At 44.2% G+C, this 26680-nt stretch overlaps 2 protein-coding genes across 4 annotated transcripts; one reads left to right on the forward strand and one right to left on the reverse strand.

The window, feature by feature from the left end:
* Positions 1-703: 703 nt before the first annotated feature.
* Positions 704-2390, reverse strand: LOC128303731 (adenosine 3'-phospho 5'-phosphosulfate transporter 2). The gene is made up of 2 exons (XM_053040787.1): positions 1273-2390; positions 704-1206 (listed from the first exon to the last, which is right to left on the reverse strand). The coding sequence occupies exons 1-2, from the start codon at positions 2226-2228 to the stop codon at positions 1038-1040; spliced, it is 1125 nt and encodes a 374-aa protein (XP_052896747.1). The 5' UTR covers positions 2229-2390; the 3' UTR covers positions 704-1037.
* Positions 2391-3033: 643 nt separating this feature from the next.
* On the forward strand, positions 3034-26599 carry LOC128300937 (calcium-binding mitochondrial carrier protein SCaMC-2). Of its 3 annotated transcripts, none has more exons than XM_053037194.1 (6): positions 3034-4110; positions 7618-7859; positions 7930-8041; positions 24069-24227; positions 24310-24877; positions 24963-26599. In XM_053037194.1, exons 1-6 carry the CDS (start codon positions 3877-3879, stop codon positions 25166-25168), a joined length of 1521 nt encoding a protein of 506 aa, XP_052893154.1. In that variant the 5' UTR covers positions 3034-3876; the 3' UTR covers positions 25169-26599. The 3 variants fall into 3 exon arrangements, with proteins under 3 accessions (XP_052893154.1, XP_052893153.1, XP_052893155.1); XM_053037193.1 differs by having other exon boundaries at positions 7645-7859; positions 24310-24964; positions 24999-26599; XM_053037195.1 differs by lacking the exons at positions 3034-4110; positions 7618-7859; positions 7930-8041 and adding an exon at positions 17105-18493 and having other exon boundaries at positions 24310-24964; positions 24999-26599.
* Positions 26600-26680: the final 81 nt, after the last annotated feature.

A 26680-nucleotide genomic window follows, 5' to 3' on the forward strand; every position in this document is an offset into this window, starting at 1 on the left:
CTACTTTTCTCCAACACCAGCTGCATCCAACCTCCAGGTCTAGAATCCAGGTTCGGCTCCACGTACCCTGGCAAACGTATCCTTCTGTCTTTGGCAACCGTCAGGATGTCTGTTGGCCAAGAGTGACGCCCATGTGGGATTTCGTATCAGAATGCGATATATTTTATTTGATCGCTTCTAATTATACAGATCTATCCACTCTTGGCTTGGTTACACTTCAGTCCTGCAGTCTATAGTAGGCACGATTCATCACGCACCTCCAGGTTTCGATGCTTAGGTTGTTATCCAAAGTAACGATCGTGCTAAGGTAGAAGAATGTCTGAACTCAATTCAGAGACAAGAATAGAATTCTCAATTAGACAAGCTGATGTCTTCATCGCATTCTTTTACCCAATTCTCTAGGCATCGCATCTTGATCGGGTGTAGTAGTCTCCGTTGATACTGGAGTGCTCCGGAGTTCTGTGATCTCTTCAGAATCCTAAAATTACGTCTAATATCTACCGAGTAACACCAGTACCCCAGATTGTTCAAGAACGATCCAATTTTAGGAGAATTATTCGTTTATTGCAGAAATTTCAGTTCGTATGCCACTTTTGTCTTTTCAAAAAAATTCCATAATTTTCCCCTAAATTTTCCACAGGTATTCCGGAATTGTTCTAAGTGGTTTTCTCCCAGATGTATATTTCTTGAAGTTTACCATAAAGATTCCTTGTTTGTGGTAAATTTTCCAGAAAATTTTTCTCATCTTTTCAAAACTTTTTTTGGGCTTTGAGCAATTTATTTGAAGTTCGATTGTAGTTTTATTAGGTAGTTTTCGCAGTTTTGTGATGTTTACCACAGAAATTATCGCAATTATCACTGGGGTCTTTTTCGTAGTTTTCGTTGCATTAATTTTGCAAACTTCAATCGAATATGGAGTTTTGCCTCAATTTTCTAGGTGCGCATTTACGTTAAACCTTCCCTATATTTAAGCTTGTCGTAGTTTGGAATATTGTTTGCTATAGCTAAAACTAACGAAGCCCCGCATCGGAGCAAAATCACACTTCCAGCAGAGACGTTTTGGGACCGTCCTTTGTCGGCTGTCGTGTTATCCTTCGGCAGACCGTGTTGAGCATCCGGCCCAAATCGGCAAAAGTTAGTTTGCTGCGCTTGCTGTAAACGTTCAGATAGATCCCGAACACGACGATCAGTCCGGACCAGAGATATCTAAAATGGAAGGAATGGCCTTTAAAATATGATCGTTTAAGAAAACAAAGCAAATGAATTACGTACTGTATGGTAAATGGTTTGCTGAAGAACACGAATGACAAAGCAATTGTCACAGCTTTACGCGCTGTTGTGACCGTGGCCGCCAATGGCGCACCGCACGTCCGAACCAGCGTCAGTACAATCTGTATACCCAGATAGCCGGTTAAGCTGAACAGGAACGCATAACCGTACGTTTTCATCGGATGCTCGGCACAGAACACGATGCCCTTTACGAGATGCCCGGACAGTAGCATTATCACAGCCAGATACACAAATCCAATGCCGTACGAGTAGATGACGACCTCATTGTTCGGTGCCCGATGCTCGCGCATCGCTTTCTCTTGCACATTGCCGATCGCTGCATCGCACAGCAATGCCATTGAAATTAAGAACACTCCAAAGCTGTTAAAGTCGGGCTGTACCTTCGAGTCAGCCAGCGTGAACAGGATCAACCCAAGGCACATAGCAAAAGCGGCGAAGAAATCCATCGGACCGTGTTTCTTGCCCTGAATCAGCACACTTCCCACCAGGACGGGTATCAGTTTGCAGCACTTGAAGATAACCTGCGTTGGATAGTTCAGGTAACCCACGCTCGAGTTGGATAGTCCCATCGTACCGAGTGTGAGAAAGGCTAGTAGCGCATACGTCCTCATCGGAATGCAACGCGGGACGGTCGTCTTCTCCAGCGATCGTTCAATGTACCCAAACGCGGTGTAGTAAGCAAACTGGACCAACGTTAAATACCATCCGTACGGGCGAAATCCTTCCAGCGTGAATATTAGCTCCTGCATGTAGCCATACACCAGATATAGGACAAAGACGCCTGCACAGCATAGCAGAAACTGGGTGGTTCGATTGTAGTGCGTCAAGTCGAAAAACAGCACCTTGATCTGCCTCTCCGGTGACTGATCGCGGTTGTTCCGGTTGCGGTTAAGGTCCTTGTCGCCGAGATAAATCACCTCACTCTTTACACCGGCCATCCTGGGGGTTTTCTTTATAATTGGTGCACGATAAAGCTAAACACCTTCCGATTACATCAACATCATTGATACGATCTTTGGAGAGTGTAGATTTGTTTGAGAAAGGCTTAATTACTGCATCATTCTTAACACTAAACTTAACTTTACGCGTGGAATATTGTGAATTCCAGTGGTGTAAAAAAATGTAAACAAACCGGGTATTTGGATTTGACAGCTCGCACAAGGCTAGTAGAAGCAAGATGGCAAATATCTAATGACCTTAGCAGGTTGATCCTTGCACGGTGGGTTAAAACGGGGATTTAAAATTAATTAAAAAATGATATTAATTTGATTCTTTTGATATATACTTTTGAGAATATTATTCAAACTATACGACTCATTCTCTTTTGTATTTCATTATGTTTTTAGCTGCCCAATTGAAAATAATAAAAATGTGGGTAAACAAGCAACTGGTATCGGTTTTTAACCTGAGAGTGACTCAGACTAATATAAAAGAGCCCAAATATACCATTTAACGTATTCCAGGCCCATTTCATTCAATTCAAGTCGTATGTTACGATAAAACAAATACTATATTATGCTCACTTTATTTAATACATTTTAGACGCATGTCCACAGCGACGCCCCATGTGCAATTTCTGGATAATCAATTTATTCGAGAACCCAATGTTCGAGATAAAACTGACAGTTGAATAGCAAGCACCACCGTACAGGCATGTTTTGATAAATTCCCTGCCGCGAGCTCGTTTTATTCGCTCTGTGTGTCTATTCCGATTTGCACCACGCGCAACCTAAATTCTCGATTTCCGCGAACCGAAAACCCGAGTCATTCAACTGCGTTTGCGCAGCTACCGAACGACTCGCATTGTCTGTGTGTAGTTGCCAGCCGCAACGGTGTGTGCTGCTGGATTTTCCCGTCGCGGTTTTAGTGCGATTTTCTTCGTTTTTCCACTCGCAGCTCGCGCTCTGTGACCGCACCACGGGCTCTATACTCGCGTGTCCGCGAGAACTCGTGGCGAGAAACCGAGACCAACGGGAAGCGTAGCGTTTTTTCGTGTGTCTGTTCCCCTCGTGAGGTTCGCCCTGGGGTTAAGAAAATTTGTGGAATTTTTCTGCAATTGTGCTCCGTTGCTTTTATCCGAAATGATGTTGCCTAGCACCGTTGGTATGTGATGATGTTCCCCAGTTGGCCATGTAGTAGGAAAAAAAGTGCTGCAACCCACATGCTTCTGATTCAGTACAGAGAGTGAGTTTCTGTGCCCTGTTGTGTGAATTGTGTGTCCAAGAAGGCGGTGTAAGAGGTGTTCGATTGGTGAAAGTGCGTCGATAGCGTGGCATTAGAGTGTAGGTCTTTTATTTCTCTGCATGCTTCATGATTAATCCTACCCAATCCGTCGTTGGGTAGCGCTGTTTCGCCATCGAAATACTTGAGTGTAAGCACGCGCGCGCGTTTCTGTGTGTGTGTGAGTTTGTGTGCTAAAACAAGGCCCTAGACTTCCAGGTATTGTAGTGGGAGCGGCCTTGCCAAGTGAAAAATTTGTGCCCTTGCGACGGTGAAGTTTTCCAATTCCCAACTCACTGCACTACAGGAAAGGAACGAAACGACGCGTGTTGCTGGCATTGTTGTCCGAAGGTGTCGCCTAATACAATGGTCAACATTAACCGAGGACCGGCTGGCAACGGAAACGATAAGCAGCAGCATAGCGGTGAAAATTCGGGCACACCAACCTATCCGCAGTATTTGCACGAACTGCCCCAAGCGGACGAGGAACGGCTAGAGAAAATCTTCAAAAAGCTCGATCGTGACGGGAACGATCGAATCGATATTCATGATCTGTCGGCGGCATTGAAGGAGTTTGGCCTATCGCACCAGTACGCCGAGGTGAGAGGACGCAGCATCGAGCGCGGCCGGATACCTTCTCTCCAAGCACATGTGGCACAACATGTGAAACACGCACTCACACTCACACAAACATCCATCATCTCGCCAACTCACCCCACATTTAACCATCCTTAACTTAGTTGCCCGTCTTTTTATTTCAGCTGACTCATATGATTTCATGCCCTTAATGCGCGGTCTTGTTGCCGCCACCGTGACTTCATGATGTCACGATGAGGAGGAGGACCACAGAACCACCCTTTCGAACCGGTTCTTTTGCTTTGTTCTCCGAGACCGATGCTGCTGCTGGTGCGTTTGCAATGGTGGCAAATGTTTATAGCTGTGCTGCTATGGTTGCTTTGTTTATTTTAGCTCGCAGAAAACATGTTGGGGTGAAATTAAAAAACGAAAAATTCCTCAGTCTGATAGGAAGGCAAGGTGACCGCTGACGAGAGAAAGGAAGAATGCTTGTGATGGCGAACCAGCAACGACACTCGTATGCGCACACTCACGGGTATGCGGGTTTTCTGCTTCCGTCCCACGCACCTCCTGCTATCATTCTTGCACGAAAACAGAAGGCGAGCCTTCTATTTCTCATCGCACGCCCTTTCTGAGGTCATTCCGGCGCGTCTTTAGTGGGTGCGAAGAGGGCGGAACAACGGTCGTCGTCTGACTGTCTGCCCGAACCATCCCGGACCATCCCGGCGCTTTAGGTGTCACGATGAGCGAAGGATAGATCGATTTTTGTTTTGGTTTTGTAAGCATGACTGATTTATGTATGTGGCTCAGTCATCAGCGGACGTTTGTGATGTCTTGCAATATTGGATTAGAGAAGCGGCTTCTGAAGCATTTTTTTGTGGTTTAATACCACTTCAATTTAGGTGTTAATTAGATTTGCTCACCCGCGTTCGAAAAAAAAAATTAGTCGTCCCAAAGCAATGAAAGCAAAGAGAAAGGAGGCAATTAGGTCATAAATGAAGAAGTGTGCGAACGTTTGCGAAAAGAAAACGATTGGCAAAGGCACGTTTGAATGATGGAGATTTGCTGAGTGAATAATGATTTGTTGGTAAAAATGAGTAATAGAGTTCCCATTCTTACGGTGACAGCTCATGAACGCAATGTGCTATAGAGTTTATTTTTTTATATTTATTTCAAATATTTTAATGTTTATTATTGATAAGGTCTATATAGGAACATTCGCGATTTGTCGCGATTTCGCGCAATATTGTCCAAAGGAAACAGTTAGTATTTGTATTAAATTACACTTTATTCGCTTCAATTTGAAATTGGCTAGTTTAGAAAAAAAATCTTAAATTTATTTTTAAAAATAGACGATAGTACAGAAAGGTGAACTCGTGCACACGATGCGCAATTACCATTTTTAGTACTCCTAATCACTTAACGCATCTCTTCTTCTTTTAACTGTTAAATTCTAACCAAACAGACAGACAAATAAGTCGCTTCCTTGTTATCGACATCTTACAAAAACCGCCGTAAGATGATCCATCCATTTATCCGTTCAAGCAAAGGCAAAGAAACGGTATTTATCTGCCGGCCTACGCCACGTTTACGCTTATCGCTTCCGGACTATTTTAAGGCATTCTTTGGGCCGATTAGCAGTAATCGTACGAACGTCAACACGGGAACGCTTCCTGTCGTACATCAGCTGTTGGATATACGTTGAAGCATATGGATTCACTGAGCCATTACACCTCTTAAAGGTGTACGGGTATGTGTCTGTGTACTAATCTGATATGCAATTGGGCACGCGAATGATGATGCCACGCTTCGATGCATTTACCGGCACTACCGTTACGAGACGACACGACGTTGGATGATCGTTTTGAAGCTGGTTTGGGGGGAAGCATATAAGAAATCTTGAGAACCCCCTACACCAACACGATGCAATTTGAATTGCGCCGGCAATTTAACCGGTTGGTTGTACGGAATTTTATTTTTAACTACACCACCCGCGCCCCGAACGGGGAGACGCCAACGGTTGTGACATTGACCGAGGCAATCGGCAAACCGGACTGTTTTCCATCTGGTTGGCACACGCTAATGTAGATGCGGTTATGCTTCATCCCGCAAGGAAGGCGCCATGGGAAATGTTGGCATATCGCGTGGGTGCTAAATTTCCCTTTCATTTTGGCCAATTAACATGCAATGAATCCGCAGCTGGCATTGATCTTGACACACACACAAACAGATCATACGGACTGAGGAACGTTGAATAAAACTCGTTTCACTGCTGTACTCACTAGGTCGCCGTGAGAACCCAATGTTTGCACAGGATAAGATATTCCTTTAGAGAGTACCTCAGACACGATCGATAACAAACGGTTTGTTTTTCTCACCGCAGGGTGAAGGTTAACGCGTTGTGACTAAGTGGTCCGTGTTCCAATGCGTCTCGGACCGAACTACGCATTTTTTGTTTGTTGGTCAATGTGTGGTATCCATCACACACGCACCTTTAGCTTCGTATTGACGCTGACAATTATCAGCATAAAGTTCTGCCAAGGGTTTTTGCGGGTGGTTTTATCATTCAATTGCGTTGGTACGTTTTTGACCAACAAATGGTATTGCATTATTTGATGGTGTTTAAAGTTATTTTTAGCAATCTGTTACACAACAAGTGCAAGTTATAAGATATAGAAATGTTACGTGTACCAATTGTATAATAAATTTCTCAAAGGATTTATTTTGAGCATATACATATTGTTTAATTCATTGGATTTCATGTCCTAATCCAAAAGTAACTTTCTAGAAAGAGAAGGAACAAAATGGCCGCATATTCACTTGAAATTTAATTCAGGGAAAAAAATCGTGGACGATTTCGATAAAGAAATCACAGAATTGAAAATATGTGTCCAAAATTAGATAGCGCTCCTCACGAATCTTGAAGGACGAATCCATTCTTAATCGTCTCCGACCTAGGTCTATGAGATACGTCTCAAATCATACAACCGGGATACACACTCCGAATGATCTAAAAAGATATACACTTCCGACAGCTGAGGTTTTTTTTAATATGCTCTTTGGAGTGCGTTAAATGATGGAAAAAATTATTATTTAAAAACTATTTCAAAAAGCATCAACAAATTCGTAAAAAACTGATCCGTATCCACTACCAGAACCCTGCATACAAGTCGACATTCGTGCAAATGGTCTTGTGTAGCAGCTTGCATGCATGCTTTGACGAAAGCGCAAAACTGCGTACAAGAGCTTCGAATGGGAGGTTAAATTGATTTCAACTGTAGCTTCTAACTGTTCCACATTATGCAGTTAACATCATTTTCATTTCTTCATTACATCTTCATTTTTAATCATTTATTAACATCGTTTCGTTTTTATGTTTCTTTCTTTCTTTTTCATGCTTTTTTCACGAACAAAACGCTCATTAAACCATGCTCGCCACTCACATGCAAAAACCCCACAAACCTCACTATGCTAACATGTGCGGCAAATATCATCATCATAAAACAACGTTTGGAACGATGCTATACCCAGGAATACGGACATTCGTTGTTCTTTCAGCGCTTCCTTAAACAATCGGATCAAAACCAGAGCGGCGATGTCGGGCTGGCGGAGTTTATACATTACGTGCGTGAGCACGAAAAAAATCTACGCTTACAGTTTACACACCTGGACAAGAACCAGGACGGTAAGGTCGACCTGGAGGAGCTGATAACGGCCTTCAAGGAGCTCGGCATCGAGATGGATCGACACGAGGCGGCAAAGTTACTTAAGCGGTAAGTGTACAAGCGCGAACGCAGACTTTCATTCAGTGTAGTGATTGATTTATTTTGTGCATCTTTTTAGCATGGATAAGGATGGCAGCCTGAACATTAGTTACGACGAGTGGAGAGACTTTCTTCTGCTGGCACCATCTTCGGATATACACGAACTGGTTAAATACTGGAGGCATTCGACTGTGAGTACCATCTGAAAAGCTGCTGAAAATCTTCTTTTTGTGCTAACCATAACTGGGAAGCAATGCGAATACTGGGAGGGAACAAACGAACAACAGAATCTCGATTCCCATTTCGAGTTCGCGCGTGTGGCTAATGTTAGATTATTGTTCTATCTCTCGTACTGTGGGAATCGTCAAAACAAAACTGAAACGGTCCGGTCTATGAAATGATCGAAAAAACGGCGAAGAATCTCAGGTACAATGAAGCGTACCTGATGGCTATTGGTCGGTACAATGCCGTTACGAATGATGTTCCAACGTCGGACGAACCGACACCGGACAGCAGCTTACATCCGGTGCTCAGCCTGATCGATGTCGAACAGGCGCTCGAGCACGTAACGGACCTGCTTTTGAACCCACCGACGAATCTCTCCTACAACTCCTCCACCATCAATGGCGGCGTGTCCTCGCACCTGCTGGTGGATGGTAAGGTACAGTGTACAGATAGCTTTCTTTTCTCTACTCTTTCCCCGGTTTCCACCCTGTTTCCTATTATCGCCGTACAAAAAAATAATCGCTCGCTAGTTTTGTTTTTAAATTTCAGTTCAAAATTTCAGCTACTTTTAGTAATTGCTCGTTAGCATAACTGCCCAATAATGTTGTACGATGCTGTAATGGCAAAATCTATGCGACCCGTCGGTGTGAAAAAAAAAAGTTGAATGCTTTCGATTTGGCAGTTTTTCTTGGCAGCTGTTTCACCGACGCGTTGAATACTGATTTAGGCCATGCTTGTACAAACCCTTTATTCGTTATTTGGTGGTTTTTGGAGTTGTTTTATTCTATTCCCACCGCGCTTTGTTCGGCTAGCACAATGCGTTATTCGATAAAATGTATGATCATACGATAAAACAAATCCGCCTTGCTCGGAGCATGTGTACCATTGGATCGCCTTTGCCCGCTGCCCCCCTGCGTCATCATGCTGCATCGAATGGTTTAAAATGTTGGAAAAATGTTAGCATGATCTTTGGCTGTGATGCTCGTTTCATATGATCGTACCACAACATTTGTTCGCACACGCATTGATTGTTGGTTCGTTTGCACATTTTGGTTGAAAATGTTCCGGAAGGAGCATTGTACACAATTATTCCACAGCACGTTACAGTTGGGCAATGTTTTGTTGACCGTTAATATACCCATCCCACTGCATCGTGAAATCTTTCATTCATCATCGTTCTTCATTGCACCTGTCATTGACGAATAATTCATTTATAATTCCAACATGACGGCTTTGGCACATTGACAAACAAGATTACCACAGGTTGTCATTTGTGAAGCAGTTTAGTTGTAGTGTTATCGTTAGGAAACAGAACGGCTCATTGCATGATCATAATTATAATGCATCTGTTTAGAGACAGCTCATTAGAACAGCCCGGAAGAACAGTCGTTTAGTGTAGAAGTAATTTAATTTATCAATCTAATCCAACGAAAATATAGTAATTAGAATATGTTAGAATACATCTATTATAATTGTGGGTAGATGGATAGATAGACGGATTAAATAGAAAGGAATTAGATTAGAATTAGAATTAGATGGAATTCACTTTAGTAACTTATAAATCACATCATCTGCAATCATTGACGTGAAACCGAAATTAATACGGTTAAAATGTAATAAAACCATTTCGAGTGAATTACGAAATGTTCTGACGTAAAGCTGCACAAGTTAACGCCCAAGCTGAACCACAATCTTTGTTCGATCGTCCGTCGTCCAAAGATCACGCTTCTGACGTTAGTCGTTTGCATGCTGATAGAACCAGAAAGGAAGAATGGGCAGCATGCCAAAATGCTTTCAATCCGGTTCGGTTCGGTTTTTCTATTGTGAACGATCACCGATCATCATTCACTGTAACCTTAAATCTCACCCGTAGATGATGCTACCAGTTGGTTGTTGCTTCCGATGGCATGAACACGTTTGCGGCGCGAGAGTGCCTAGCTCTGATATTGAGGGCACCCATCCACACAGGGCGGACCTTTTGACGCCTGCGGAGTTCAAATGTGTTTCTTTGTTCTTATCTGGGGCACAGCACAGCGGCTAACGCGCGAGCACACGAGTTGTCGTCCGGGGCTGTTGCGATCTTCAAACATCACGATCGTCCGTTCAATGGCCTCCTTTGAGTAGGATTGTTACGTTGAGTAGTTTTACAGTGGAAGACAGAAGAGTAATTTTGAGTAAAGTTAGTATAAAGATTCGTAAAATATAATGGCTGTATTTTTATTCTCAAATTTTCGTTATTAATGCAGAGTTAGATTACATTTTCCTACTAGTAAATTAAAAACTTGTTTAAACTCATTGGAGATTATCAACGATTTTTTTTTGTGTCGTTAGAACGGCCTGGCCGTAACGACTTTATTTTAACACGTAGCCTAATAAGTCAGTCCTGCGTACGGGGGGGGATTGGTCCGAATGGGATTTTGGTCCGGGCCGTTCGTGTGAAGGACCGGCTCCGCTACCATCATGCCACCGGGCCGCCCCAGATTATCAACGATTAGTATTTAGATTATCAACGATTAGTATTTAGTTATTCGAAATTATTCTTTACGAACGAATCTTTATGGATCTTCGTTTTTTATATTAAAACCTCCAGTCTTTGGTCAACTAATTCTGATTTTGCTAAACATTATTTACCCTACGCTGATTCGTCAGTTCCTAATTAATTACCCGAATGAGATTTAGTATCGGTTCTAGTGTGTGAAGATCACGTCCGATCTGAATCTAACAATTTTAATATACATATCGCTAATTAGAATTAGAATTAAATAGACTTACTTGGAAAACATGTTCTGATAGTGGTCTAACTTATAGTGAATTATGGAAAAACTGATATCCAAAAAGCATGTGACGATCACTCACTGTACCTTCCACAGACTACATTACCTTCTGCAACCTTGTCGTGCATAGTACCTTCAACGGTCATGTCCCATACACACGCTACAGCGCACGAGCGCTCGCTGTTAATCTTGTTTTCGTATGTTTACCCCAATCCCAACGTGTAACGCCAACGGTTAAACCAATCAGACCGCCGCAATTCGAGGCGCTCTAGTCGAGCCTCCCCATTACTTTGTGTGACTAACGACGACAACTTTGCGCGCACGCTTCACCAACGCCATAGTAGCTACTTGTTGTTTGTCTTCTGCCCTTTATCATCATGCTTCTTGCTGTGAGAGAATGTGGCAAAAACGGGAACCGAGAGACAAAAAAAAAACAATTATGACGCGTGTTTTGTACCAACGGTTGGGTGGAGGCAGGTTGTTGTTGTCATTGTTCGGGCGACGCTAATTATTGTGGTAACTCGGCGGAAGAAATGATTTCAAGTGCAGGCATAATAGTGTCTGTTTCCAAGGTCCGATTAGCCGGGCGCAACAGCATTAGGTGCTGGCAATGTGTAACACAGCTGAGCGGTGCGATCTTTCTAATTGATAAAAAGCGGGTTGTGACGTCACGGTTGTTGTTTGTGAAGGGCCAAGGCGGCCCTAAACGAATAAATAACAGGCGGGAGGTGTAAAAGATGGTTAACATTTGCAATTTTGCATCTCATTCTCTACTTTCAAGAATCACTACAGCATGCGAACGAACCTCTTTGCTCCAACCGGAAGATGTTGTTCGGTTTTAGAGAACCTTGGCTTCGGCTATTGCACTCCCATTCAAGGTAGCGTGCGCCGTTTGTCTCGTGTATTGTTTCCTTGTACGACGAATACAAGTTCGCTCATGCCATATTCGTATTCGTCATATAGTAAGATTGGGTTGCTTTTTGCACCCAGCGTTATCCATTCTCAAAACATCCGCTATGTTTTGGTGGCGCTTTGCATGACCGAAGGAAGGAAGTATCTATCCACCGTTTTTTCCGTTGTGAATCACCTTCCGCTAAACGTGATACGCATTTTTTTATTCATCAACTTTCGACTTATGTCGCAGTTATAAGGCAACGGTTAAAGGAATGTTAATTTAGTATTTTTCCGATCTCTCCTCTCTGGCTTAATGTTTACAACCGCTATATTTGTCATGTGATTCGCAGAATCGGCATATTTACGCGTGCGTTCTGTTTTGTTTTATCGTTTGTCCAATGGTTCGTCGGAATTCGCAGCAAAAAATCTGCTTCTGTACGGAAACATGTTAAGCTTCGTGTTGAATTAAAGAAAGCGAAATTAAGCCTCAAGGGAGATTATTCGTGGGGAGATATTTTTTTTTCTGTATATGACTTATCTATTTTTAAAACTGTTTGTTAAGCCATTCACGGGAGCACCGCAATGTGCGTCTCAATATTTTTGTTTTACAAAAAAGCAAAATGGCGTTAAGGCTCGTTATAACGATCAGCAGAATTTAAAATACATTTCCCAAAATAGCCACATCCATGCACAAAATATGTATTCTCAAAAAAGAAGTGCCCCACGTGCCACTCACTCGTGGACAAGCACAAAAAGGCCATCATCCTAAGTGGCAATTGTTCCGCTTTTGGGTATCTGAATACCCCAGCCCCATCCCAATCAGTGCTTCGCGTGCTATTTTATCATTAATACTTGTCTATCGTGAAGCTTATTCGTTAAATGCTTTCGTCGTAGTGTAATGAGTGCTGCGAAGACGACACTCACACTAAGTTGATTATATTCGTTTTGGTAATGTACAAAAATAATGTCCTTACAGGGAAGCCATCTTATATCACCGGGTAAGACATCCGAAGATTCGGTGACCATTTTGAGATGAGTGCTATCAGGGTTTCTGTGCGAGCTATTTTAAGATTACTGAATGCTAGGTGATATAAAGAAATGCATTTAGAAATACTCACGATGTATTCTTAAAAAAAGGTTATTTTTTGTGTGATTTTCACACTTCTTATTGTATGTTTAACGATTGCTTCAAAAATATGCTTTTTTAAATTTTTTAGCATGATTTTATTCCAATTCTATTTAATGTTTTAATATTTAAGAACAAATCTTTCAATTTTTTGCAAATATGAAGCTTAATTTTATCTTATTTTTATCTTTCTTTTTCTCTAATGGAGGCGCATGGTTTCTCTTAAATATTCATCCGCTCCCTTCCTGTACCGATACTTTTCCATTCATCCACCCACCACAAGATAAAAAGATGAATTTCATTCATTTACCAAGCTGTTTAATATCGGTGTCTTGTTTCCTTTTTTTTTGGCAAACGACGGCGACTTTGTGCAAAGCCCGAGTAATAAATTTGCCTGGCCGCCCCGCCGCCGCGTGCAAGTGAAAGATTTTTGTGTGTCTAAATTTAACCCAAAAGAAACGAAGATCGTTCTTGGGTGTCGATCGCGACGGGTCATGACGGGGGTAATGGATGTCAGGAAACGCAACGCCATTCTCGTGGTGTGGTATAGCATAGTTACGGTCTTTTGGTCGCGAATTTGGTTGTGCGAGATTGATGTTGAATAATCAGGGAAAGAATTTGTGAATAGAACGTCACACAGCAGCTGGTTTGCTGTCTCCCCGGTGTTCTTACTGTTGAACGTAGTAGTACACACACCAGTAGTTCCCTATATTTACTTCCCTACAATGTTTGGTTTGTGTACGGTGACCAAATCTGGTTAGAACTCGCTTCTGAGGACGTTCTGCTTAATGTCCTACCGACGAGTGTATGTGTTTTGCTCCAAAGTCCTGCTGATTGTTGATCATTCGATCATCCTGTTGCTGCTACCAGCGAGCTGAAGATAACATTAATGTGCCCGTGTAAGAAGCCGCACACATGCTGCTCTGGACCACATGTTTTGTAAATAGACCGTCCAATGTCCGGCTTGTGGGATTGTGGAAAAATACCACCCCACAACGCCGCAAGACGAATGCAAGTTGTTTGTATCAATTGGCATTAAGTGCATCCGCCTTCATCTTCTTCGAGAGGTGTGGTTTAGGTTTGAATCAACCGGTTAAGAGCGGTTTGTGAGATGCCTCCAACATATGTAAATTGACTGATCTCATGCGATCTCCAAATTCAAAGGGAGTACTTGAGCCATTCCAAAGATCTAGTGCCACCTGACCAAGTGACTTTCAGCTCGTACAGCGGTAGGAAGTGCCCCCCCCATCCGTCTCGCTAATAAGAGGCCGTCAGGTGGCGCGTGATTGTCGCGAAACGTAATGACTATCACCTTCACTTATTGGAACACATTAAGGTTTCGATAAGGCTGTGCCAATGGGGGACCTCGTGACCACCATTAGCACAAGGCACACGACTTTTACAGCTGTATCGTATGTGGAATTAACAGGCATTGGTGAGAATTATGGCACCGGAGATCTCACACCTTTTTCGGGCGAAACCTTCAACTTTATTCGCACATTTTCTTTATCATGCTCGTGGCAATGTAATTTTCGGAACGCAATGTGACATACTTTAGGATCATTTTTGGGGGATGAGAACACCCACAAGTAGTAGACTATGGGGATTTTATGTGTGATTTCTTATTTAAAATAATCTGTAAAGATCATACAAGAAGTCTCCAAGATGCACTATTATAGAGGTCTAAATTTCCAAGAACCATACCATACGTTTATACTTCTCAAGTATGAAGTCCGAATCCGTGCAGAAGATTACATGTATGAGGGATTACTACAAGGGCGGAGTGTTCCATGGTGTAGAACATATGCTCTTCTTCTTTGGGGAATCCCAATGGCATGATGATTGCGAGGCCGATCTTCACACGAACAGATCGGACCAAGATCCCATCCGGACCAATCCCCCGTAGCAAGGACTGGCTATATCCAACTACGTGGTAAAATAAGTCTAAGACATTTCAGGCGTTATCTAGTAGGTCGTTACGCCTAGAAGAGAAAGAGAGAAACTCTTCTTCTATTACATCGATATTTGTGGGGTAAACCTCATCCCCAATTCTGAGAATATGTCTGAGGATCATGTGTGGAAACTGCCTCAGAAGTTTGATGTTATGATCACTATATGAATTCCAGCACAAAATCACAAAATTCCTTAAAACATCCTCAATGTTATAGGCAACAGTAATTAAACAGCCTACATTGAGGTTCCTCCGTGTCGACGAGGCATTCAAAAATGTTGGCAGTATATCGATAATTCACCAACAGAGAGTACACCAGCTGTGGCCGGCGGAGTCTTCCTGGTGCAGAGACGATCGCTTGTAATTAAATCAACGTGTTTTTACCGTGTGTTTCTTTCGTTTTTCCCACCCAACGCGCGCAGCACAGTCCGCGTGTGCGTTTGTTGCCAAAAAATAATTAAATTACACCGGTACGGTGCGAACTTGTTGCCGAGGGCCTCAATGAAAATGCGAAATTTCTTCCGTTATCAGAACATCTTTTTTGTCCTCCAGCTTTTCTTGTTATTTGTACTGGACTGACGTAGAAGAAGTAATTTATTAGCCTTCTTTTTTCGAAAGCAAATACGAAATGATCATAAAGATGGCTTGAGCAGATCGCAATTCAACGTGTTCCAAACCGGGAGATAAGCCTGGCGTTAGCTGGTTGGGTATAATGTATAATTGTTTGTGTTACGCTAGCGTCTACCCGATCACATGGATCGGAGCGTGGATATTACGCGACAAGAATCCGGAATTGACTGGCTCGTCGTTGATGACCGCGCGAAGTCGTAGTGTGGTGTGTTCCCTTTCTGAGGTTCTTTTCCAACCATCGTGATCCAATTAAATATTGCTTTAGTTTCGACATTCTGGCGACGCGTCATCCCGCTTCATCCGGTTGTGTTGTGGTTGTAGTTGCGCTTATCACGTTGTGGCCAGCATGTGGCCAGAAATGTGTGCCAAACTGTGAGACACGTACCGTACCGACGTACTTAGCGGGGGTTTTCTTCCTTTCTGTACTGCTTTCTTTCATTATCGCTAGAGAGAATGTCATTTCACATTCCGTGCGCGGGGCAAGAGTGTGCGACGCGACGATCGCGACATTAAACTCGTTGAACTTGAGGTTCTAAAGTCCGCCACGGGGTGTACGCTCACGAACTGCGCACAAGATTGCCGTTTTGCCGCGTAGATGCGTATGTCTGTGTCCGCGCCACACGGCTATACACGCAACGCATCTAGATCCTGTTTACAAACACAAAACCGGGCCTTTTTCGATGACCACCATGATGACGTCAAGTGAGATAACGCCGGGCAGGTCCGCCGGTGTGACATTCAACTGTGTTTGGGCTGTGTTTGGGCGTGTATGATGACGTTTCGTTCGGGGCAGAGTGACGTAAACATGTGAGTTTCTCGGTGTAGCTGATGCTGCGGCGGGGAAGTGTTTGTAACCGCTTCGCACCGATTCGGTTCGGTTTTGGTTGGTGGATTTACTTAGCACAACGTCTCTAAAATTGGCGAATTGTGTTGTGTGGCTTTCGTGTTGTACAGTTTCGGCTGAAAGCTACTCGTCTCAATCTCGTCCTTTGTCAGGGCAAACGAGAGGCCCAACGCCGCCTGTACGCCATCATCTGATGATGGACATTGGCCGACACGCGATTGTCAATTTGCAACGATCAGGTCTGGCAAATTGTCGCGAATTGAATGAACTCTTTATGGGCCCTGCCTGCCTGCGATGAAAAAAGGGTCATGGAATGTGGGAGTTATTTCTTGAATGTTCCACCGAAACTTGATTGTTCTAGAGTAAGATTTGCTTCTTATCGGACCAGTGGCAGATGATTTATAATAGGCAATTGCCATTATCCAGTGATTTAAACTAACTCGTGAAGAATCGTCCACTACTGTCTCTATAGCCCGGGGTCAGTTTCTCTACCATCGATCCGGGGGGAAACACACATTGCAGTTTCGCTACCGACGATTGGCCATTTCACGTGCTTTTACGTAATGATGTACGAGTTACCCCGTCCTCCTTGGCGCGTCATCTCGTTATCATGTACCATTGCTTCGGTCCCTGACTCAATCTCTCTCGTTCTCACATCACTGATCAAACAAGCTCTCGCTCTCTCTCTCTCTGACCATATCTAACGCATTTGTCGGAGCCGGTACGACTGTGCACCATAAACCGCGCACACAACAGAGTCGATGAGTAGACGCGAGTCATTCCGCGCCTGTTCAGTGAGAATCATACCACCGTTGAGACTGGACGTGTATTTCGCTAGCATCCGCGAAATATAACGAATTTATCTAAACCACCAAGCAACACCGAACCTCCCCGGGAGTGAGTGTTTTGTGTGCTGTCTGTCTCGAACATCGTCGTACGCCCAGTCGCAGTAGGCATCGAAATTTTATACTTCTCCGACAACTGGATTTATTTACATCCAATCTCGAACACAAGTTGACATGATGTCCTGATGGTGATACGATTAGAAGTTAGCGAAGGCAGTGATAAACAAATTGATAAAAGTGCTTAAGTGTGTCCCTCCATTTCCTTTGTTCTGCTCTCTTGATCGTGACGTGTGTGATATATTTGTCGGAACTTACGCATGAATGCAACAAACGCGAGTGAATGTGGACAAAAGAAGGTCGTGCAAAAATCGTTCGTTTCCCAACTCTAAACACACCGCCAAAACGATTAAGTTCTGATAGGACTTTTAAACGAGTTGAAGAACAAAAAAATCGCGCTTCGAATCAGGAGCCCCACGCCGTGTGCAGTGTGGGTCATTATCTTCCATTGCGAATCGGAGGTTGTTGCGGTGAACGTGAACGAACGAGAGCGCAAAGTAGCGAACGTGTGGGAAACGAACAGAGATAGCCATAATAGCTCCCCCCATCAACGCACTGACGGAACGGATGCGAACGAATTTTAAGTCGCTGTTGCTAAGCGAATCCGATTCCCCATCCGCGAACAGCTGTTTTATACCGTTTTATAGAGAGGAAAGCGCGGGATCATAAAAACGTGCGTGTATAGAGAGAGAGAGCGCGCGTTTGATTGGTAGCTCTCACCGAAACTATTTGTGCGTGCGGTACAGGCAGTGAGAACGATGCCTTAGCTCCACGTGGTTGAGTTTGTACCGAAATTCCGACAGCGCTGTAGTACGATATACCCCTATAATATACCCGAGGGTGGCAACCCTTTGCTGAGAGTGAAAACGCCGCTTTGTGTGTGGCAAGGAGAGCGTGAAAGTAGTGCACAATTAACTTAGGCGGTGGTACCGATCGGTGGTAGAAGATTCTAGAAACACAAGGCAAACATTGTGATATTAGCTCCACTTTTAGTGTACGCTACTACAAATCCTTTGTAAGCGTCCAATTTACGTCCAAAAGGTACAAACCTTTCGACGCGTGTTGAACATAGTGAAATCGTTCGTGTGATATTTCTTAACCCCCCAACCAAACGAGGTGAAGGTGTGTCCAGAAACCACCCTTCCGGACTTCATCGTACGCAGAGCGTATGCAACTAGTCGGTGCAGTAGTGGAGAACTGTGACCCAGGAAAAATGGCATTCGAACAGAACAAACTGCAAGTCAGCGGCGATGGAGTGGAAGATTTCATTCTTGTCTTGAAGGAACTACTGTCACGGGTAAATATCTTCATCCGAGTCATGCTCTTATCTTATCAGCAAAATGCGTGGTCCAGCAATTAAGAGTTTGAAGTGGAGTGGTAGTACTTTTATTTTCTGTGTAATGAATTCCCGGAATTCAGACTTCCGGTTCCCGTCGATGGTACCGGAATGGATTACTAACAAATACTGTTTATATGGGCAAGCGAATTATGGCCAGGGCTGGATGAATCATGAAGAGAAATAACACTTCACTTTCCGCTTTGACTCACATGTCGTTTTTGGAGGGAAGTACCTCCGTAATCTGGACCGTGGTGGAACGCTTTGGTAAAGGAATTCCCAAAGCGACGCGTTCAAACTGCTCGCCAAACTGGTTTTTAATGAGCGCTTGGCTTGGGTTTCACGATCGCGCGGCTGTTGCTAGGGGCCGGGTTGCGATCGACCAAGCGATCGTGTGGATGGAAGGTCATCAGAGCTCTGCGCCGTTTTGAAAGTAGAGCCGTGGAATAGTTTTAGTTGAGTATAATTCGGTTTTTGAGAAGGAAGAACTTCGATGTTATTTAATATATTTGAAATTATACGTTACGATTAGGAAAGATTGCATGAATTGATGTGTTGTGTTTGTTACACTTTGACAACACTACGAGCTAGCAGTATAAACGGACGCATCATGACAGATTAGGAGCACTATAGAATTTAAACGAATGAACTACATGTAAAATGAATTGAATGAACGATCGAATAAACAGTTGAAAATGGTAAGCCCGCAAAAAAGGACATACCCACCACGGATAATTCACCTCATCGGCTACGCCACATCTTAGCACCCTGCCAGTGGAAATTTCTTACATAATGTGTTTATATACAAAAAATATATACAGTTCTCTTCTTTTCGCGTTTCGTGCAGATTTTAATGACACCCGTTTGAAAGCGATGTCAGATCACATTAGCTTCTGATATCGTCTCAAGCGTTAGTAATTAAGCGTCAATTAGCTAAGTAGTAGTGCACGCCCTCTTCCCTTTGTACGGTTCCGTTTCTAGACACCCGCGTATGGTGTCATGCATAACATTTAGGCGCCGACATTCTCTGTCGTCTAAACTTGCCGTGGAGGACTTTTAACGCCCTCTCGAATTCAAGAGCAAGTTTTTCCGCCCTTTGCATATGGAGAAACCTTTAAAGTGTGTAAGTGGTCGCGATTAAATCCTGTGACCCTTTTTATCCCCATTGTTTACTACTATTTCCAGCAAGGAAGTGTGAAGGACTTGGTGCCCAACCCCTGTGTGTCCTGATGGGCAGTTTGCCGCTTTTTGATCGCTTTGTCAACAGAGACCGGCTGTTGTGACACACAGAGCTTGGTGTGGCAAATGTCTATTTATAATAAAACAAACCACCCCACAACCCGGGGCCCGGTTCTGTTGTAGGACCCACAGTTCTACGCCACGATGCACACTCCTTCGGACATGCGCAATGTATGGCGTTTTTTTTTGGTTAATGGTTTGGCAAATTTTTATATCGAATATGTTGAAGCCGAAATTGTTTGCTAATTTAACATTTGTGTAACATTTCCTTTTTTTCTTTTTAGTGGATAAGTCCTTCTCCTTCTCCGTACTGCGTTTGGCGTCGGTTTACTTACCCTTGGGCAATTTGTACCAAACAGCTGTACGTTGAGCGTGGTGCCAAAACGTGATGGTTTCGTGCGAAATGTCTTCCATCCGCCGAATGCAATGTGGTCCGTCCATGGGAGATGGCATTCATTGCAAACCGGTTACGTACAGCTTCGTGAGGTGTGTTCGCGTTTTTTGCTATTTGGAAAGCAGTTGAAATGAAACGAAGATTTCCACGTCTGATGGCCTTTCCATTGGGCCCATGCTTTGCAAAAAACCCGTAAATACCGAGCCACACACAAGGATGAGTTTAAATGAGAGAGAAAAGGCGAGAGAAAGAGAGAGAGATTGGCCATAGAAGAAGGAGACAAAATGTAGCTTCATAAGGGAAGAAGCGGCACCGGTGGAAAATTGCCCGAAGAGCTTTTCCGAGCGTACGAAACGGCGAAAAGCCGACCGTGAGCATCGAACACCTTTTTATTTGCGAGAAGCAATTTTCCTGCTCACGAGCAGTTGTGTGCGAACCCGACGGACGGGCGGGCATCACCTGCACAAAAACCCGAACCTTCCCAAATGTTGCTCGTTCACCTCTGGGCGATATCCATCGGCCGTTGCCAGTTGATGGTGAACGTTCGGAAAAGTTGGTTACCCCACCGACGGAACGTCGTGTGTCGTGAGTGTGTGTTCGTGTGCGTGTGTCAGTCACAGGCCTAGCAATACAGAGACCACACACGGGCTGGTTCCGAGTTCCATGGTGGTGATCTGTGAAAACGGAAGGCTCCAAACGTTAAGCAACCACCATGAGTTCGTTGGCAATGTTTCGCGTGTTTGGGTGAACGAAATTTCACCTGCACGCCGCCGCCCCTGGCACTGACAACGTGGCCACGGGGGTAGAATTCATTTCCGTAAACGAAAAGAAGAGTCTCAGCAGGATTACGCCGCCGACACTATTGCGGCGTGGTTACCGAAGGACGAACTGTTTGTGTGCGCGTGGTTTTATCGATCCCGCTCTCGTTCTCTCTCTTTCCCCGGGTTGGACGGTGCAAATCAGCTGCAACGGCGGCAACGCTCGCCTAACTGCTCTCGTCGCCGCCCCCCTCACGAATGGATACACTGGACAGTGATTTCTATGTCGAGCTAGTAACCAAGGTACTGAAAGATGTCTACAGTGTAATTCTAGGCGGATAGGAGCAAGAACCTCCCCCCATCATGTACTACTACATCATATCCACGCACTGTAGAACTCGAGCGCGCCCGATCCGTGTGTCGCTTTTGGATACGGTTTGCGCACTGTTTAAGGCACTCTGTTCTCTGCTTTTTTTTTGCTTCCTCCCCCCGGTGCCAGAATACTATTTTTGTCGACAAACAATTCCTCGAGACAAATGACGCGGCTGTGCGACCGTGTTGGGGGTTGGTGGTGGTGGTGGTGGTCTCTTACGTAAGTGGCGATAAAGATTGTATCGAACTGGCCGGCACCAGTAGGTTTGCAAACTTCACGTGTGTGTAATTGTTGTTAATTCGTACAGTACTGCATGTTAATGTCGACTTCCCCTGTACAACTGGGACTCCGCGAGCTAGAGAGGACATTGGAATCTTTACTAGAATGTGTGGGGTAGCGTGCTTGCTGGGAGATACGATCCCAAATCCTTAAAATGCTATTGTTGCTGTGCAATGCTCCCAAGACTTGCCCCCGGTGAGAAGGAATTCGCAGATAAGGCTTTCGCAGATATTCGTCAGTTCCGCTCCGTGACAGGTTCAGCTGTTAAAGTAAAGCTTACTTTTTAAACACTTGCTGTTACTAGGCAGGAAACAATATTGACCCACCAAGAAAAAATAAAAAAAAGATGCAACGATAAGCGACGATCGGGTGGTGGGCTCGGTTCAATAAAACTTTGTGCTCCCGACGTTTATTGATAAGGTCGTTTTTTTTGGGGGGAGAAATTCTGGAAGTAACTCAAAAGTAGATTATTCATCCCGTTTGTTTTTTTTTTTTACTTTAGCGGGGCGTTGGTTAACGCTGTTTCCAAAGGAAAGTCCCCCGTGACATCAGCTGGAAGCGTGCAGCAGATCGTATGTTGTCAAAACATTTAAACGTTTTAAACGCTCGATTAAGCACGACAGCAAATTTAATTACTTGTCGTTTTACCCCGTCAGCCATTCAACCACCTCCGTGTGGCGCAAAGCTCTGCAAGGAAAGGACACAATGAGGGAACGAAAAATGAGACGCAAATACTGTCAATAAAAGTAATTACCGAGCTATCGTATCGTGTGTTATCTATGGCTGGTGGCAGCAGTATCCTTTTCACGCTGCGATGGACACAGTCTTGCGAAGTCTTTAAGGAAGGATCGCGGCCTTTAGTGGGCAGTGCAGTTTGTTAGAGCATTCCAGGCAAACAATTCGCCCAAATTTCCTATCATCTTCCTATTTATTATAAGGCAGAATTATAGCCATGAATAACAACACGCTTTGGTCCACGCCTTGGTCCAACAAAGCCAGCAAAAATATGACCTTCAAGTTCCTCGTTGAATTCCTGGTCCGCACTACACTACTGTCACTTTCGGTCCGAAATCGTTCATCACATTTGTTGCTCTTACAAACCACGTGAAGCTGTGTTATCAATGACGCACGATTGTTGTCAATTTCGAAGGCTAGCTGCTGCTATTTGCTATTTGCTATGGTTGACCTGAGGCACGGTCCGCTAGCATGACGCTTTCATCAAGAAAGGTTGATCTGGCCCAATCTGGATTTGCCCCTCTTTGTGACGTCTAGAATGCAAAGTAATATTGTTTGTACAATTGTTTAGAATATTTGGATGCATTTGAAGATAAATGTGTGTGTTTTGGAAACATCGCTTGGTTACTTGTTCGCCTTAAGCAAACACACCAAGGTATCGTTAGTGACCCTGAGCTAGATAAGTTCAATTTATCTGACATTGAACTCCTGTTAACCACCATTGTCGCTACTCGTTGCAGTTAGTCATCTTGGTCCGGCGTGCTCCTCTCCCCAATAAAAGGGGCATTTTTACGGCTGATACTCATTATTTTCCTATTTTGTTTGTGATGCTCAACTCGAACTCAGGACGATCTCTGCTTGAGCTTGATGACCGCCGGGCAGGTCTCACATGTTTACCGAGACATAAATCTCGCCTTTGCTTTTACTGCAAGCAATGACGAAATAGTGTAACCCGGATTCCCACATGGCAGCACACGAAGCACTGGGTGATCAAACAACTGATAATGTCACTCACTGGTAGCATGTTTAGGTCATGATGATAGGGAACAGTATTGCAGCTGCTGACTGGCTGGCTGCTCCTCTTACGATTCTCTTTCTCTCGCTTCTCGGTTCGATGCATTTTGTTTGGATTTGGGCTGCTGAATACGGGCGTGATCTGTGTTAATAGACACTAATTAATGCTGGTTCACTCTACTCGGGACGGTATTTGACTGGCTTTAGCGAGATTTATCCAGGTTCTCCTGAAGATGAAGAGCTAATCATTCTCCTAGAAAACCATCACATTCTGAGTTCATTAGTGTATGGTCTAATACGTGTTAATTTGAAGAAGTAGCTCGAAAAACATCTCCGCTAATAGAACGCAGTATTGTATCTTCGGCACGAAGTAATAATGAATCATTGGCGCGCGCACTGGCCTCTCTTTGGTAGCGTATATTTAACGACTTCAAACACTAGACTTCCTGTTTATTGGAAGCGATAAAGCGTCGTCATACTGCAATTCATCTTACACGCGCACGCACAGCCTCATTGTTGTTGGCCATCGACGATGCACTAGGGTTAGGCAAGCTACATAAATCATCTAATCGAGCCTCCTCATTATTACACGAACGTATATCGCATAACCGTTGTTTTGGGTATATTCTTGAGCGCAGCACCAGTAAATGCTAATTACTGCTAGTTCATGTGGCACAACCCGTTCAATGTTACGCTTTACTAACGACATTTGTTTCTTCCCCTTTTTCTCTCCAACTTTTGCAGTACTTGGATATCGGTGAGGATCTAAATGTACCTGATGACTTCACACAGAGCGAAATGCAAACCGGTATGTGGTGGCGCCATCTGGCGGCCGGTGGAATTGCTGGTGCAGTGTCGCGAACGTGCACGGCCCCGCTGGATAGGTTGAAAGTGTTCCTGCAGGTATGTGTGCACATCACTTTGCAACCGATCGGAGGGGGAGCAAGAGTGCATTGTTCTAATTGGGTGCGATTTCCATTTGCAGGTTCAAGCATCCAAACAGAGAATCTCAGATTGTCTTCAGTACATGCTGAAGGAGGGTGGTGTGCGGAGCCTCTGGCGTGGCAACTTTATCAACGTGCTAAAGATTGCCCCCGAAAGCGCGATCAAGTTTGCGGCATACGAGCAGGTGAAACGGTTGATCCGTGGTAACGACAAGCGCCAGATGACGATCTACGAGCGGTTCGTGGCGGGTGCGTGTGCGGGTGGCGTCAGCCAGACGGCAATCTATCCGATGGAAGTATTAAAAACACGACTAGCGTTAAGAAAGACGGGCGAGTACACCAGCATCCTGGATGCGGCATCGAAGATCTACCGACGGGAGGGACTACGCTCGTTCTACCGCGGCTACATTCCAAACATGCTCGGCATCATCCCGTACGCCGGTATCGATCTGGCGGTGTACGAAACGCTAAAGAAGAAGTACCTTAGCCACCATGAGACGGAACAGCCAAGCTTCTGGCTGTTGCTCGCTTGTGGCAGTGCATCCAGTACGCTCGGGCAGGTGTGTTCGTATCCGTTGGCGTTGGTGCGAACTCGATTACAAGCGCAAGGTAAGACATTTGCTCGTGCGCACCTTAAAATACAAACAATAATCACACCGAAATTCTTTCCATCCTTGCTCTCCCTTTTTTGCAGCGGTTACAATCGGTCCAAATCCCGACGGTAGCGTAGCGGTGGAACCGAACATGACGAATGTATTTAAGCGAATAATACAAACGGAGGGTCCGGTTGGTCTGTACCGTGGAATCACACCAAACTTCATCAAAGTATTACCGGCCGTCTCGATCAGCTACGTTGTGTACGAGTATACGAGCCGTGCCCTCGGCGTTAACATGACGTGATCTGTTCCAGCAGTGCACGAACATCCGATTGCTGGTTGCTCCACTTACGAGGCATCGCAACAGCATCCTCAGCTGCCGTCATTCCGAACCCCCGTCCTCGGGGACAGCTTCGGGACGTCATATTCGCCCTTTGCCTCCATCTGCTTGCAGTACACGCATCACAACACAATATAGACCTGATATTCCTCCCATCGGCGGGGATTGGTACACCCCCATCCCCCTGGGGGAGTTTCTCACACACACGCCTGTTAGTCTTTTGGATTGTTGTTGTATCGGTTTGCATTTCCCGTCGCCATCGTCAGCGCGATGTCGTTGCCGCGAAGCCAACAAACAAATTGTAAAAGATGAAAACAAACACCAAACCCCGATGTGGATCGTTCAAGAGCAATAGAGCAAGCAAGGTGGTGTGATGCACATTCTTCCCTACAGCATCCAGCTTTACACAACTACAAAGAAAAAGGATAGCCCCCTTGTTTTCGCGCTTCCTGAGGTGTGCAGAATCTATCCTAAAAGTTTCAATACGCTTGCTAACTTCAGTAAACCAACGTTTGGAGGTTCGGGTTGTGTGGGAAAGACGATAGAATAGTGACGTGTGGCAGGTTTGGTTGCGTTCTGATAATAGCGCGGAGAGAATGGCGTAAGCTAGAGGCACTAGAATTTGCAGTGGATTAAATTATTTCTCTTATTTTAATATAGTAGCCAATTTTCAAATTATTTTCCAATTCCATTTATCCAATTATTTAACCATTCTTCCGACACCCAACTCACGAAACGCGCTCGCTCGCTCGACTTAAGCGCACGTTAATGCTAATGGATGATAAAGCAGGAAATGGTGATGTTCCCCGGTGCGCACCATATGAGTGTGCGCACTTCCGAAGCCCGAAGACAACAAGACACAACACACCCGTTCGTTCCTTATTTTTGTCGTTCGCAGCAGAGCCCGCGATTAGAAGACATGTTCTTCGCCGTACCTAGTAGCGCTAGTTAGGACTTACAAAAACAATCAATGAATGTGGCTCTCTGTTCTTACTATTTTCTGTCTTTATCTACACCAAGTAGCATTTGTGTGTTATGCATTGAGAGCTCGTGAGTGTGAGCGCAAGAAGTTTCTGATACCTTAAGAAAGATGTCTGTTTCCACGGAATAAGCACGCTTTAAATGAATGGAATGAATTCTGCGCAAAAAAAAACCGAGAACGAGAGGAAGAGAGAGATAGAAACTAATAGAAAAAAAATATACTGCAGAGTTCGAAGCAGTGAAAGGCAGAGGAAAACACACGTACACAGCTAGTAATGAAAGACTTTTACAATTTTAAATTATTTATTAAAGAAAAGCAAGAAATACAGTATATGTCCGTGAAATGAAATGAAGAAGGAAAAGAAGAAGAAAGCAAAGAAAAAAAAAACACCGCGACAACATGAAAATCGAAAACATGAAAATGAAATATTACAATAGAACAAATAATACTATCGAAAAAAGGAAAGTGTATTACAATGTGTGTGTGTTTGCGTT

Source organism: Anopheles moucheti, chromosome 3 (genome assembly GCF_943734755.1).
Source record: "Anopheles moucheti chromosome 3, idAnoMoucSN_F20_07, whole genome shotgun sequence".
NCBI lineage: Eukaryota > Metazoa > Arthropoda > Insecta > Diptera > Culicidae > Anopheles > Anopheles moucheti.

Bases quoted from the DNA above. Each gene is read 5' to 3' on its own strand.
- LOC128300937 (XM_053037193.1), top strand. From the start codon at position 3,877: ATGGTCAACATTAACCGAGGACCGGCTGGCAACGGAAACGATAAGCAG. The intron at 7,860-7,929 runs GTAAGTGTACAA...GCATCTTTTTAG, and splicing joins GCGGCAAAGTTACTTAAGCG to CATGGATAAGGATGGCAGCC. The intron at 8,042-24,068 runs GTGAGTACCATC...CAACTTTTGCAG, and splicing joins AATACTGGAGGCATTCGACT to TACTTGGATATCGGTGAGGA.
- LOC128303731 (XM_053040787.1), bottom strand. From the start codon at position 2,228: ATGGCCGGTGTAAAGAGTGAGGTGATTTATCTCGGCGACAAGGACCTT. The intron at 1,207-1,272 runs GTACGTAATTCA...CTTCCATTTTAG, and splicing joins AGCAAACCATTTACCATACA to ATATCTCTGGTCCGGACTGA.